Source organism: Lepisosteus oculatus, chromosome 7, assembly GCF_040954835.1.
Source record: "Lepisosteus oculatus isolate fLepOcu1 chromosome 7, fLepOcu1.hap2, whole genome shotgun sequence".
Lineage (NCBI taxonomy): Eukaryota > Metazoa > Chordata > Actinopteri > Semionotiformes > Lepisosteidae > Lepisosteus > Lepisosteus oculatus.
Window position 1 is genome coordinate 50,556,769 of NC_090702.1, and position 15,468 is coordinate 50,572,236.

Genomic DNA, 15,468 nt, shown 5'->3' on the forward strand with positions numbered 1-15,468 from the left:
TGACATCAACGGAAGTATCGCACATGTCCGCTACTGTGACTACAGCCACTACAAAGGGCAGGATGTAGACAGAGACTTATCTAAAGTCTAATTGATTTTCCTTTGAAATAAAAAAATAAACGTAAACCTTGAAGATGGTGGAGCGTTGCTTTTAACAAGACAAAAGGAGCAGAGCAAAACAGGTACATGTTTAAGATAACTCAGCGGCCAAGGGCGTCCACCCTTAACTGGCTTTGAAGACTGCTGGCATCTCTGAAACATGTCTCTGTCCAGTAGAATCCACCTAATATTATTTACATGACTTGCAGTGTACATGAGACGGAGCTGTCTTTCGAAGCCGACAGGAGGTACCTTTTAACCTTTATCTTCAGAAGTAAAGCTGAGTCTCAACATAAACCCTAAGTCCTTCCCCCAGCTCCAGTAATTGTCCTCCTGTTGTGTATGTGGTAGCTGGTAGTGTGTTTGGGAATGTTTATGCATACATGCTGGGAGTCTGTCTCTTAGTTTAAGAAGTGAATCAGTTTATAGGGTGAAGTCCTGCTTGAATGTATAATGTAAGTTTGGCTTTTGTAAGTGGCTGCCTGGGATTTTCCTTGATGTACAATTCCCATATGTATGAGAAATTGTTGTACTGTAAGTACCTGGAATGACCTATACAGCCATAATGTCAAAGGTTTTTTTTTAAACCCACCACCACCACGCCAACGTTGGAGGACTTCTTTATTTATTTTTTTTCCCTGTCGAAGTTGATACCCTGGTTTCATTCAGGAAATGGCTGGCTGACATCATCAGTTACCTGCTTAGCAACCCAATGAGCTAGATGGGCCCGATGGCCTCCTCTTGTTAGTAACTTGTACTGTATGTTCTGATTTTGTACAAAAATAGAAAGAAATAATACATATTCATATAGCATAGATTAGTAGATAATGTAATAAAAGAAAATATCTATATATATATTGTATAAGTGGGAATTGTATATAAATGAAATTCAAATACATTATCCTTTCTGTTTTTAATAGTTCCTCCACTAAACTGGAATGGTTCTATTTTGAACTGTTTGTGGAAACATACAGTCCTAATTTGGTCTGGTCCAATATTGGAGAAGTGTACGAAACATTGCCCAATTGCATAGCAATCAGTATATATTAACCACAGTCCAATCAGATGATCAGATTCATTTCCTGATTGACCTGAGTTAGACTATGGCTCCCAGCATTTTGCTGTTTTGAGGAAATGCAGCCCATGATTAACAAGTCTGGTACCTAGTCATTATGCTCACTAGGTCTGCCCTTCTACTCCTTTCTCATCGTGATTTGTCTTGGATTGATGTCTTCCTCAGAAAAAACATTTTATCCTATTTCCGCCTATCTCCCAGTTTTTTCTAATGTTTTTTTAAACTTCAAACAGCAAAAACCGGAACTCAGTGGCCTATGCTGCCCAGAAGTCATGGCTACTGAATGCGACAGTGGAAGAGAATATCACGTTTGGAAGCCCTTTCAACAAGCAGAGGTAAGTCTGTGCAAAGCTAATAGTCATTTAGGTTGCAACCTCTAAAATATTTTCAGAGAAAGAATAAACAGACAAGCATGATGTGATTGTGTTTTTTTGCTGAGTTAAATGGAGTCTATGAGGGAGCCCATGTGTTAACTGCCTTCCACAAAACTCCCCAAATTACCCTCTCATAAAAGCCACATTTGTGATATACTGTATCTCATTGGCTGCACAATGCACACAGTGGAGTAAACAGGTTGTCTTTCATTGTGCAGAGATAAAATGTGTCTGTATGCTACAATACTAAAGTGACTACCATAAATATAATATGTTCATACAGCATCAAAGGCTGCCATTGTAGAGGGTTCATAACTTCTTATACTGGCAATATACATAATAATTTCTAAAGAACTCGCACCTTTTTGTTCCAATGTCAAGATGAAATCCTAGTTGAACACGTAAAAAGGGACTGTGCATGTTGTCATTGTTTTGTTTTTTTCCAAAACTTTGTCAACATGACTACATGTCTACGTGACATTGCGAGATATTGCATTGGAGTAGCCCTGGTGATATGTCATTGTTTCTGTAAGTTTGAAATCTCCGCTTTACATTATGTGGCTTTGGACATTACAAGACATTTGAAGGAGTGCTGTTACAGCTGGTCTCTGGACAAAACAGCCAAAGCTAACAGAGAAAAGGACAACACCGTACAGTAAGTCAGTGTGACTGAGCCAATGTTGCATCCTGTTGTTACAGGTACAAAGCAGTCATAGATGCTTGTTCCCTGCAGCCTGATATAGACCTGCTGCCATTCGGGGACCAGACAGAAATTGGAGAAAGGGTAGGAATCAAGAGTTCTGCTGACTCTGATATTTCTTTTTGGCTGCTTACCCTGATTTCAGAGAACAAATAAGCAAACTCCATACAGTATATCCTTTTATGTTTTTATGAAAGCTCTTGCTTAGGGCAATAAATGCATTGTGATCAAGTAACTAGTTTCTTGGCACATTTATTCTGGCAAGCATCCACTGAGTGGTGTCTTTCTTAAGCAAATTTCTAGTCTTTAATTGCTCACAATTAATTGCTTTAATTGCTGTTTACAATGCATAAGGTTAGCATGTACTGTAGTAGAGGATTTTGTTTTGGTTTTGGTGTGTTTAATGTCTACTGTGACTCGTAACTTTTTCTTGTCTCTCAGGGGATTAATCTGAGTGGGGGCCAAAGACAGAGGATCTGTGTGGCACGGGCTCTTTATCAAAACACAAATATTGTCTTTCTGGTAAGATTTCTGTGCTTGTCTGCCGTTATGGATAGGGGGAACAGTCAAGAAGGTGGAATATACGCAGCCTAAGTATTGAACCTGCAGAAAAAATGCAAAGCTGAGGAAAACATTCTCCTCTACTTTAAGTGCCTTTGTAATCAAAAACAATTTTCAGATTGTGGATTAACTATGATAAATCTGCCATTGCTTATACTGTCAAAGACCTAGATAAAATTAAAACTTGAAACCACATTCCACCTGCAAATCGGAAAAGTGTCACATTTGTACTTTTAGTTTTTCCCCGAATACTTTTCCTTTTACCCCATAAAAAATGTCCTTCCAGTGGGGAATATGTAACTTGTGGTTGCCTATGGGCTGAAGTTAAACTATATTATTGGAGAACTGCCATTAGTTTAGTATTGCACTGCTGGAGTTTTTTCTCATTTTTTAAACAGTGACCATAGTTGTCAAGGATCCTAGTACTGTTCTGGGTACCTTGAGTTTAAAAGACTGTACATACAGTTGCAAGAAGTTTGTGAACCCTTTGGAACAACCTGGATTTCCGCATTAATTACACATAAAAATGTGGTCTGATCTTCAACTAAGTCACAATAATAGACAAACACAATCTGTTTAAACTTATAACACACAAACAATTGAACTTCTTCTTGTCAGTACCGAACACATCTAGGTTGGAAAAAGTATCTGAACCCGTGTATTTAGTAACAGGTAGAACCTCCTTTAGCAGCAATAATTCAAAATAATTCACAAGTCATCTTCATCCTGCCGATGCCCACACCACAAGCTCAGAATCGGGAGCGCTTGTTACAATCTAAAAACGAGATCATTCTGAAATACGGATGCTGAATAGTGGGTACTGGGGCAAGGGGCAGGGAGGGGCTCCCTCACTAGCTAGATTCTTCTTCTCATCTGTTGCACAGCTAATCTGGAAGTTACTCTTATCAATTTTCAGATCGGTTTCATTCCTCTCTGCTCTTATTCCATCCAAGGCCCCAGATCTTGCCTAGAACAAGTTGAGAATAAGCAAATTCACGAATGTGAAATGCGCAGATGTCAATACCCTGTTGGATATTCTTGTATAATTACTTAGCTTGGTTTTGCCAGATGGGTTCCAAATGTACAATATAATATATTAAGGATTTAATGCCTCTCTGTATCTACAGTGTCTATGTACAGTATGTGTGTGCATAGTTGCACAGCATGTTAAAAAAAGTCACAGCAAGCATCTGTGTCTGATATCTTGATGTTGCAGTGTGGGGGACCACCAAAGTGGGGAGCCTGGGTCTCTGGCCCCCATTCACCAAGCCATAGGGACATCTCTGATTCTTTGAACAATGTTAGTGACCTTGGTTCCATAAAAGCAGAGCACTGTTGTTGACTCTGGGTTGACTCTCACTTGCTGTTGTCTCCAACAATCGCCACCTCTCTTTTTCTCATGGCTGACTTTACCAAAGTCCAGACACCAGTATCAGTATCAGTGATGGTGGTTTCCTAGGAGTTGCTGCCTTGCAAATTAAATACAACTTGGTGACAGACTAGATTCCTTGATAAACAACAGCTGTTAAATCATCTGAACTCTATCACTTACGTAGCTCTAGCAAACACAGGAAAGATGAAAAAAGGAAACCTACTTGAGGGACAGTGTAGGTGATCTAATCAGTGGTGGCTGCACTGTTGTTCTAAGAGGACACCAGCTGGATCGCTTTTTCATTAGAAAGACATAAGAACAGTCTGGGTTGTTTCATGTTTTGTGGGAACGTGAGGGCTGCAGAAAAGCAGATGGGATGGATCAGGGACCCGGCCAAGGCTGCTGGGTTTGCTCTACAGCCTGATATGATGGAGCCAAAAGCATTCAAAAGGAACATTTCTCCCTTTTGCTGCAGTAAAGAGTGTTGTACTTCCAATAGCAAAGTCAGTCATTGTGCTTTGCTAACTTTCACACAATTTATTTTGTGAATAAATGTGCGTGAGTAAGTTTATTCTTATTCCAAATAGTCCTTACAGACAACATAAAATTAGAACCTAAATGAACAACATAAATGAGAACCTACTATACATAGTAAATTGAAATATACAGAATATTTCCCTGAAGACCATTCAATTGTTTCAATCTACAGCTATCTAATTACACAATTTTCAATACTGTTTCAGTACTGGTTGTTGAATGTCTCTCTGCAGAGCTGGCTTACTTAATTTGGCTTAAAGCTCTTGGCAAAATAAGGTGCATTGTCTCATGTACTGTGAAATATTTTAAGATATGATTAAAGTGAAGCTTTTGATTTAGATTAAAATCTTATATCCTGACAATTCAAAATGTCAAAAGATATAATGTAAATATACATTTGAAGAGATCAGTTAAGACATGTACACTTTTTATCAATGTAGTAAGCCAAAAAGCTAGAGAACAAGTAAAGGTTTATTCCATGCTGAAAAGAGAAGAAAGGAAACACAATGTTTCAGCTGTGGAGCCTTCTTCGGGAGCCTTCACCGGATAAAGGCTCCACAGCCAAAATGTGTTTCTTTTCTTCTCATTTCAGCATGGAATAAACCTTTACTCATTCCTTTGCAGCCTGCGTATGCTGACGAAGCTACTTACTTGAACTACAAAAAGCAAGGGTACTGTTTTGTAGTGCAAAGACAGGCCCAGCACATTCTGACTCTCTCTCTCTCCTGTGTCAGGATGATCCTTTCTCAGCTCTGGACATTCACCTGAGTGACCACCTCATGCAGGAGGGAATTCTGAAGTTCTTGCAGGATGACAAGAGGACAGTGGTACTGGTGACGCACAAGCTGCAATACCTCATACACGCAGACTGGGTAAGTCCTTAACAACTTACATGAGCAGGGCTGAATGTATGAGCTGCAATAACTGTCTAATGGTATAAAGACATCTGTTTAAATATTACCCACCCGTCTCATGAACATGTTGTCTCTGAAACAATGTGCTAGTATATCATATTTGTCGAAAGGTTCGCAAAAACCCCTAAAGTGCTTAAAGTGTGGCACCCACTTAGGTGACAAGAAGCATCCAAGGGTGACATTAGGCCACCTAAATATCAATTAAGGTGGAAAATTAGGAATGCCAGATTGTGCAAATCCAAAATGGAATTTAATTAGGAAACTGGGGTTAATGTCACCACTCTTTTATGTATTCAGAACCACAGATTATCATGGCACAGTGTCCCTTGTTACCCTACTGGGATCTTTGTTTGCGAATTCTGCTTCAGAGAAGAGTGGTCCACTTATTTCCCTGATTATTGGAGAATCAAGGAACCTGATTTTACCTTGAGATGTCAAAACCCATTGCTAACAAGGTCAGCCTTTGCTTGGTTTCTGAGATCTGAAAAGATCAGGCTACAAGCAGGTCACTATTGAATCTGTGTACATAAGATGAGTACTGTATAAGAAAGACCTTTCTTACTGTATAAGAAAGACCATTAATATGAACTTCATTGTATTTACTGTATACAGTCAGGTGTTTCTGTAGTGGAATCTGCTTGTACAGATCTGTTGCTGACCGAATCCAGAATTACTTTGAAGGACTGTCTCACCTTGGCAGAGCAAAATGTCAGTGCTTTCACATTGATCACAATAGAGCTGTCAGTCTAGTGTCTAAGATCGAAGGTAGCAAAGATGAATTAGAGGAAGGAATGCATTTTGTTTTTTGTAATAGCGGTATAGCTGGTGTCAGCATTGGGTAGTTGGGAAATTATTAATCTACAATTTCTTATCTCAGCAAAAATTGTTCACATGTTTATATATCATAATGCAGAAAATATGTTATGATTAACATACTGTTACTGTGCTATTAAATGTGTTCTTTGGGATTGTTCAAGAAATCAGCAAGGCAAGGTCTTGGATCAAGTTGTTATTAGCTGGTAAATGAAGAATATGGCCTCATTTTTTAACCTTTCTTAGGTCTTCATGTTTTAACTGTATATCAGAACTGGCAGCCTAAACCTAGAGAAAAATATTTCTAATGTATTTGAAATAGAGCATTTGCTTTGTTTACTAATTAAATACAAATTGAAATTGAATTAAACACTTAAAAGAACATTTTGAAGGATTATGCCTAAGTTACTTTCCAAACCTTTTCTTTAACATTGTAGTTTTGGAAGCAGAATAATTTACATAAGGATTCATGTATTGTGTCAGCAAATAAATGACATGCAATATATTGTGTAATCCAGCGGTTTTGTTTTGTTTTGGAAGCACGCACAATGAGTGAAAGAGACAATGGATGTGTGCTGGCTGAGCTGGAGTGTTTCAGTTTAGAGATCACAGGCCAAAGCCATCCCTTATAAGCCTCGTTTTTATACAGGATGTTATGTCCAATGTGCTTTGACAATTCACAATTTGTATGTAACAACTTAATAAAACATATTGCAATAAAGCATGCAGCCTAAGTGTCTGTGTGAACACAGCCCCTGCCTTTAACCTTCAGCTCTAATTTCCAGTTTACTTATTGACGCAGTAAAGTACATGGTATTTTTATTTAAATATTGCTGTACAGCCCCCAAGATAAAAGCTAATGTAGGAATGTCAAGAATACGTTGAAGGCTAGAGCTTAAAGAAGCAGTAAAGTCACTTTGGATAAATGTGTTTTCTAGATAAATGTGGATTTCTTCATTCTTTAAATGTTACAGTACATTTCCAGTCAAAGAGGCTTAGACAACCTGTGTAACTCAACTGTACATGCAGTGTGAACACAATTGCATGACCATGACATTATCTACATTGTCATTGCACCTATTCAAAACACATGAACACAGCATAGTATTGCACTGACACTTGGGGTGACTGGGTCCAATACTGAGGTCACCTCCTGTTGACTCATTAGAAGCTAACTTCCTTTGTTTAGATTATTAAAATAATTAACAGGGATGGGTATAACGATATTTCAGTTCCATACAACATGTTGAACAGAAACCACACTGGGAGTGGTAACGTTCAAGTATACTTTAGCTCATAACTGTTATTTTTCTTGTCTGATAATTACCGTCAGGAGAATGTGACAGCTCCTACTGACGTGGCCAGGAAACTTTGAATAATGAACTTTGCTAGTGTGTGGCTCCATTTGTCACGTTGACTCTGTGTTTATTAGAGACCAGATCAATTGCTGCTAGTTTTTCATCCAGCACATTGTTGGAGTTATAACCTGAATTAAATAAAAAAGTTAAAATTGATGCCGATGGTGACATCTGTTGCGTTCTGTTCACGGCTTGCAATTGTGCAATGCAGATCTAAGTTGTAATTGACACAAGAGGATTTTTTTGTGCTTGGAGTGTGAATGTGTATATGTGAGTACAAAGAGGTTCAAGCAGAGAGCTGTGTCAGCTGCAAAGGAGCAAGTAGAGGTCAACCCACGCTGAAAAGAAAGAAAAATATGTTTCGGCTTTTGAGCTACCTTCAAGCCTGAAGAAGGATCCAGAGCCGAAATTTAGTCTTTCTACTTTTCAGCTTGAAATTAATCTCTGTTTCTATGGATGGTGTGGTGGCTAAGGATCTGCACCTGTGGCAGGAAGGTTGCTGGTTCATATCCCGCAGCTGGCAGAGTAATCCTCCTCTGTTGGGCCCCTGAGCAAGGCCCTTAACTCCAGCTGCTCTACGAGTGCCATATAAATGACTGACCTTGTGCTCTGACCCCAAGCTTCTCTCCCTGTCTGTGTCTCATGGAGAGCAAGTTGGGGTATGTGAAAAGACAAATTCCTAATACAAGAAATTTTATATGGCCCATAAAGTGATCTTATCTTATGTTATAACAAATGCAAACATACCAAACAGAAAAGCCTCTTATACATAACATGGCTCTTATACATAACATTGTTTTGTTCTAACCCTGTGGTTAAAAGCCAGTGGTGCCTGTGTTTCAGATCATTGCCATGAAAGATGGCACTGTGCTTCGAGAGGGGACCCTGAAGGACATCCAGAATAACGATGTGGAGCTGTATGAACATTGGAAGACCCTCATGAACAGGCAGGACCAAGAGCTAGAGAAGGTCATTTCCACATACTCAGCTTTCACAAAAATACCACATCGAATAGAACACAGTTAGCTTGTGCTTGCAAAAAAAAAAACAGCTAGTCACTCATTCATGGCATCTTTCGAACAACAAGATATCATTTATCCATCCGTCCTTGTATTATCTAAACTGCTTTACCCAATAAATTGTCGCTGGGAGACCTAGAGCGCAGAATTGATAGTGCTTATTATATAAGCTTGTGACTGATGCAATATATTTCAGACCTTTTTATACCTTTATATAATTTATATTTTAGAAAATATTGAAAGTATCAGTAATTAAGGACTTAAAATTTGAGTGAAAAATAGAAAACTATGGTGAAGGCCCTGATTTAGGGGGTTTGTGACAGTCTAAATTGGTTGCTTGTCTACAGCAGGTTTCCTGACATTGTTTTATTTTAATGATTGAATTCATGTTTGTTACTTTAACGTGGAAAGAAACCATTGAGATTTTGGATTTATTTACTGCAGTTTTTTTTCTGGAATGGCAAATTAAAAATATAACTTTCAAACAAGAAGAATTTAGAACACTTTAAACTGGAGATTTAAAGAATTCCATTTTGGCCTTGCTTATTACTTTTTTTACTTTGGTAAGCATTTTTACCCACATTTACTGTGTATGATAAAACATCTTTCATTGTTAACTGCAACTACTTTTAATTTTTGGGTTCAAGCAACGATAGACATCCTTACTTGTCCAAATGTTCATCGCTTCTCACTCCTTGTTAATGAAAAAGATACATATTTATAAGTAGTTAAAAATGGAACAATATGGGAACATAATTTGCGGTTATTTTACTTCAGTCTGTTCATTCACATACTGTATGTCACAACATGCCCCTGTATTTTTTTTTCCTTAAGGACACTGAATCTGATAGCTTAACAGCCCTGGAAAGGAAGAATTTGAGAAGAGCCCTTTATTCCAGAGAAGCTAAATCCCAGACAGATGACGAAGATGAAGGTAAATAGAGACTCTGTTTTTGGAAGATGAGAAATAGTCAGTTGTTGTGGCTGGATATCCAGAGTAGTAATTCCAAGAAGGGCTCCGGAACCAGTGTTTGGCTTCCAGCATGTATTTGTACACCAGCATCGTACCAGTTAATTTCTGTGTTGATGGAGTCAAGAGATTCATTCCAAACAGGAATGTAGGGCATAAGAAGCTAGAAAAGCTTCTTTCATTCTGGTACGTTCTTGTAAAACAATAATGTGTGACCTAAGACGAAACTGTATTCTTAGCCCTTACATTGTGTAAATATTATGTTTATGGGTTGATGGAAGGAATTACGTCTTCCATAAAGAGGCCTGGTGTGTGAAGGTACAGTAAATGTTGCTAAACCCTGCTTTGAGTCCATTTTGAGAAATATCTTCCAGCACGTGGTTGAACGACCTTCATCAGTAAGCTGTTGACAAGCAAAAGCACATGATGGGACCACATGTCTCCTTCAGTAGCTCAGTGCTCTTATATCCATCTGGTCTCTTGCTTTGTAGAAGCTTTAAGTTTAATTGTTTTTTCTTAAAAAGAAACGTGTATGGTGGTAGGGAGAGAGTGGAGTGCTAAGTTCTTGTTTGTCTCCTACTATGATCCTCACAGAGGAGGTAGAGGAAGAAGATGACGAAGACTCTCTTTCTACTATCACGAGCCGCCGTTCCAAGATCCCCTGGAAGGTGTGCTGGAGATACCTGACCTCTGGAGGCTTTGTGCTGCTCTTCATGATGATCTTCTCCAAGCTGCTCAAGCACTCTGTCATCGTTGCCATTGACTACTGGCTGGCTACCTGGACGTCCAGCACCTACAGCCCACCCAGCAACTCCAGCAGCACTACCAACACCACTCTGGAGGAATCGGTGCGTGTGGGGACATTTCTGATAGGCCCCACGCAGTGATTTTCTTGTAGTTTTTATGTGTTATAAACTGGATCATGTAGACAGACATCAGTGTGAGTGGAAAGCAAGACCCTGAAGGAATGGCTCAATACTTAATACCTCACCACAGTTCCTGTCATTCTGGTAGAGGAACATTCCAGTTTTTAATTTCCTGCCAGTCCTCTGCAACCTGGTGTGACAGTAAAGAGTGCAGCTCCCAGTTTAAATGATGAGTTACATTGCTCTACTGAACCCCAGTTAGTGATTTGACTGTATTTTTCAGGCCACTGAAAATAGAATCGCCTAGTTTTGATCTCAAGTTTCTCATAATGCTGCTAGCATTACAGAAACACAGTACCACCTAGTAGCCTGATCTCATCACATCAGTACTGTAGATCTGTATTGTAGTAGTTATCAGTACCGGAATAGGAGACTTTCAGGTAAAACCAGGCTGCTTCAGTAAGTCTTAAAGGTGTAATTTTATAGTATGGTGATCAGGGATATTGTGCTGTTGGATGTACTGTACATGTACTATTCTTTAGATAATGCATTAAACTGAGCTGCTGAATACTTCATCATGAAAGATCCCATGGCACTGGGGTTGTATCACTGGTATGCTGACTAAATGCCGTTTTCCATTCAGCTTGCACAGTCTGACCTTACAAAAGCTCACCCTGAAATCAACTAGTAAAGAACTTTCTCACCTCTCAACCTGGTGTGCTGCGTAGTGGAACTACTGGTGCCCTACTATTGGTCAATCCAGTGGGTCCTATAAGGAAGGTGCTTTGGGATCTTTTAGTATGGTGAATGTTACATAAATGCTAGGAAACATTGATATTATTAATGATAATAATCCTGTGTATACTGAAAACTCTCTCCCTCTCAAAGTCAAAACTCCTTCATAGTACCTAGCTGTTTTGCCTTTCTAAGGTTGCATATCTGTCATTTCTAGAATCGTTCCTATTACATTGCGGGGTTCAGTGTGCTGTGCAGTGCAGGAATTGTTCTGTGTCTCATCACCTCGTTGACTGTGGAGTGGATGGGCCTTTCAGCTGCCACCAATCTTCATCACAACCTGCTCAACAAGATCATCCTTGCCCCTATTAGGTACTGCTTGACTCTGTTATTTTGAGTGTCAATTTAGAAATGGGCAGTGCAAATTCCACCTATTCTTTGCATGGGATCTGGAAAGTTATTGTATATTCTGGGGAGTACAAACATCATGTACTCCCAAATTTATATTCTACATAAATTTATCTTCAACACTAAGAGTAATGTTACATGCAGAAAAAAACAGTATGAAAAAGGCTTCTGTGTTATTCTTAATTCCAAGATTACAGTCTCTTCTTGAAGATCTGAGAGGCTGCTTAATTCATTGGATTTTGTTTAGCTGCAGAGAAATAAGCATTGAACTATTGGTGGCTATTGGAAACAAGCTGAATAAACCCTTAAGATATGATTCTCATTACCAAAACATAATCAGTTTTCCCTGGGATCTGTAGCATGAGTCTTTTCCACAAGGGGAATTCTGTGTCATTTACCTTATCTGTACTGGAGATGTGCCATTTCAATTTAATTCATATTGTACTCTGTTGATCGTGAAATCATGTGGTTCTAGGTTTTTTGATGTCACTCCGCTTGGACAAATCTTGAACCGTTTCTCTGCAGACACCAACATCATAGATCAGGTAAGATAAAAGAGAAATATTTTCTTTTTTAACAAATGGTGTATGAGCTATTTTAAAGTGTTGATTAGAGCTAGTCTCTTTACACTCTGGTGAATATTGTGCTCATTTCTTGGCCTGTTTTATTTAAGAGTTAAAGAGGAACTGAGGTCCAGTCATTAAAATCTGGTAACAAAATAAACTGAAGGCATGACAAAATGGTACAAATTCTGAATTAAGCACAAAAGTGTGAATTTTGTGAAAGTACTGTTTGTTTGCCATGTTGCAAACTGCTGTTCTCGCCAAGGACAAGTGAGAGTGAATGAGAGTTCGAGAGAATTGTGACTTGAGGCGGCCCTTCCTGCTCACTAGTTAATATAATTACTAATTAAATGCAATGTACGAATGAATAAGTACAGGTTTTGGAGCAGACATTTCACCTCATAAATTCCAACGTCATCTGCATACAGCTAACAAGTAAGTAGTATTTGTCTGCAAAATTATCTAGAAGTCGAGAGCAATATTTCAATTGAATTAAAAGAGATGTATTCAGAAGCCTGCTTGTTTATAATGTTATAGGGCCACTTCACATCACCGGATGTTTTGTTGCCTCGTTCTGATTCGCAGACAATAATGGCAATATGGCACTGGGCATACAGTACCTGGAAAATTGGGGGTTTAGGTTTAGGAGGTAGAAACTGGGAGGAGCCACGAGTCATTACGCTACATGTCAGCTGCTTGTAAAGTGAAGACAGTATCTGGCAGTTCGACTGGGTGTGAGTTTTCCTCTGTTACTAACGAGATAAAGCAGGGTCTTAGGCAAGCCTTTTTAGGGACCTACATTCAGCTTGGAAGATTTCCTTACATCAGCATGCTGTGGTTGCTGTCTAGACACCTCTATCGGGACAATTTATGTGCAGATTTCTCTCTCACTCCACCAAACCAGGGGGAAATCTGTTACACATGGATAAGCAGCAGAACAACATAGTACCATATAAAACAATGTCAGTACACAGGACTATGTGCCTAAGAAAGAAGAAAACTGTTTCCCCACATTAATATGAATGATGGTTGAACTACTTCATTTGGCTTTAGGTGTGAACTTATCTGAAGAAGGTTGTCCAGAATTTGGGCAGGTGGACATGTCGATATGTAAGGTGTGAGTGAATTATGACGATGGCTCTTCTTGCTGTTCCTCAGCACATTCCCCCAACGTGGGAGTCTCTGACACGTTCCACACTCCTCTGCCTCTCTGCCATCGGAGTCATCACCTTTGTCACCCCTTACTTCCTCATCGCTATGGTGCCGCTTGCTGTGGCTTTCTACTTCATCCAGAAGTACTTCCGGGTCGCCTCCAAGTGAGTGCTAACTTCGGTTTACACCAGCTCTGGGACTGAAGAGCACCGGGTCTCCTTGCGTTCTCACCACCTCTGCCTTTAAGCAGAGGCAATTAATACAATTAATGCCAAAAGAAGGTGATTGAAAAAGATTGAAAAATAAGGTTTTTGTCTTCTTTTTCCCTCACCGTTGATTAGGAAGGCTTAGAAAGATCTCCCTCTTGCTCATTTGTGTACAGTGTATGTTTGAAGAGAAAATTAAATCAATACTATTAGAATAGATTGCCAAAAAGTTTATAGTGAGTACAGAATACAGCAACTACTGTATATTCTCAGAAAGGATATAACATAATGTAATATATTTTTAATAATTAAGACTATATCTTCTTATATTAACTTGATATACAGTAAGTATTGAATTGCCCCTGACTACTATAAAGTATGTCCTTTCTATATTGTATTTTTTTTTAGTTTATCTGAGTTTCTCCTAGATAACATAGGTTTTTATTACTTACTCTTATGCGTCTGTTTTCCACGTTCCTCCCCATGTTACTGCTCACAGAGACCTTCAGGACCTGGACGACTCCACACAGCTGCCCCTGCTTTGCCATTTCTCAGAGACAGCAGAAGGTCTGACCACCATCCGTGCTTTCAGGTCTGTGAACGTTTCTCCTGCCCCTTTGGTACGTCTCATCCAGGCTGGTCACAGCCCCTCTACCCCTGTTCTTTCTCATTCCAGATGAATTAACTAAGCAATTAAATCTAAGCCTTGACTTTGAATGTGAATATGCTGGACTGCTTGATGACAGATGAATAACAATATTTACAGACAATATATCAGCACAGTGCCCCTTTTTGGGCCATAGACTGTAAAACAATATGAAATGGTGAGAAGGAACAGAACATAAGACCATTTATCTTAATTAGGATCATTCACAGAACACGCTATCTCTTTGTGTCGCCAAAGACATATTTGACCGGTCAGTCTGGCCCGTATTTCAAGGATCGCAACGTCTAATACAATAGATGTAAACTGTGAAATCATCTTGCAATTCACAATAGAACTGCCTTTTCCCTGCTTAATGGGGTATGTTAGTAAAAGGATAAAAAAAGCTTTATCTTACTTCACTGTAGTGAGTTTTGCTTAACAGCGAGAGGAATCCATTACATTTCTCTGACAACTGCCTTGTAGTGGAAGAATGTTAATATAAACAACTTGACTTTCCAAAGTCTCTGTGCCAGACATTTCTTCAAAACACAATGCACTGCAGCTGGGCACACTAACTCTGAGCTGAGTTCAGTCTGGGCAACTGTTGAAGGCTGCACGGTCCTAACACACTATCTGCCTTCACCAGCTTTAGCAACCCTACTTATGAAGATATATAATAGAAGGCTTATGAAGATGAATAATGATGCTATAACACTGAGGCTATGCAAATATAAGTTGGGGGATTTTCATGCCAACTGCTGATGTTTACGCAGAGGTTGGACAAAATATTTTCTTTTTGTTCGTGGTCTTTTAAGTCTCCTATGAAATCTAAATCCAGATGTGTGTCATAGGCAGTGAACTGTTTTCTTTGTGCTCTCTAGACACGAAGCTCGTTTTAAACAGAGAATGCTGGAGCTCACAGACACCAACAACACTGCGTATTTGTTTCTCTCGGCTGCCAACAGGTGGCTAGAGGTTCGAACGGTGAGTGAGGGATTTGTCCCGTTTGTATTCTATCAACATAGCAGGCCTGCAGATAACAGCAGCTCGAGAAGGTGAGAGCTGGTCAATATTGGTGGTGGTGGAGGGAAGTCCCTATG

General features: G+C 39.3%; 1 protein-coding gene across 5 annotated transcripts in view; it reads left to right on the forward strand.

Annotated features, from left to right (window-relative positions):
• abcc9 (ATP-binding cassette, sub-family C (CFTR/MRP), member 9) overlaps positions 1 to 15,468 on the forward strand; it is a 70,799-nt gene that overhangs the window by 35,742 nt on the left and 19,589 nt on the right. For 3 of the 5 annotated variants that reach the window (XM_015352101.2, XM_069192708.1, XM_015352102.2), the window contains 12 exons: positions 1,408 to 1,509; positions 2,248 to 2,332; positions 2,690 to 2,770; positions 5,453 to 5,590; positions 8,647 to 8,772; positions 9,657 to 9,756; positions 10,387 to 10,640; positions 11,611 to 11,765; positions 12,277 to 12,346; positions 13,523 to 13,680; positions 14,222 to 14,314; positions 15,250 to 15,352. In XM_015352101.2, the coding sequence (XP_015207587.1) occupies positions 1,408 to 1,509; positions 2,248 to 2,332; positions 2,690 to 2,770; positions 5,453 to 5,590; positions 8,647 to 8,772; positions 9,657 to 9,756; positions 10,387 to 10,640; positions 11,611 to 11,765; positions 12,277 to 12,346; positions 13,523 to 13,680; positions 14,222 to 14,314; positions 15,250 to 15,352 (1,465 nt within the window). Of the gene's footprint in view, positions 1 to 308; positions 348 to 1,407; positions 1,510 to 2,247; positions 2,333 to 2,689; positions 2,771 to 5,452; positions 5,591 to 8,646; positions 8,773 to 9,656; positions 9,757 to 10,386; positions 10,641 to 11,610; positions 11,766 to 12,276; positions 12,347 to 13,522; positions 13,681 to 14,221; positions 14,315 to 15,249; positions 15,353 to 15,468 lie in introns of all 5 variants that reach the window. The other 2 variants (XM_015352100.2, XM_015352099.2) reach the window with 1 other exon arrangement.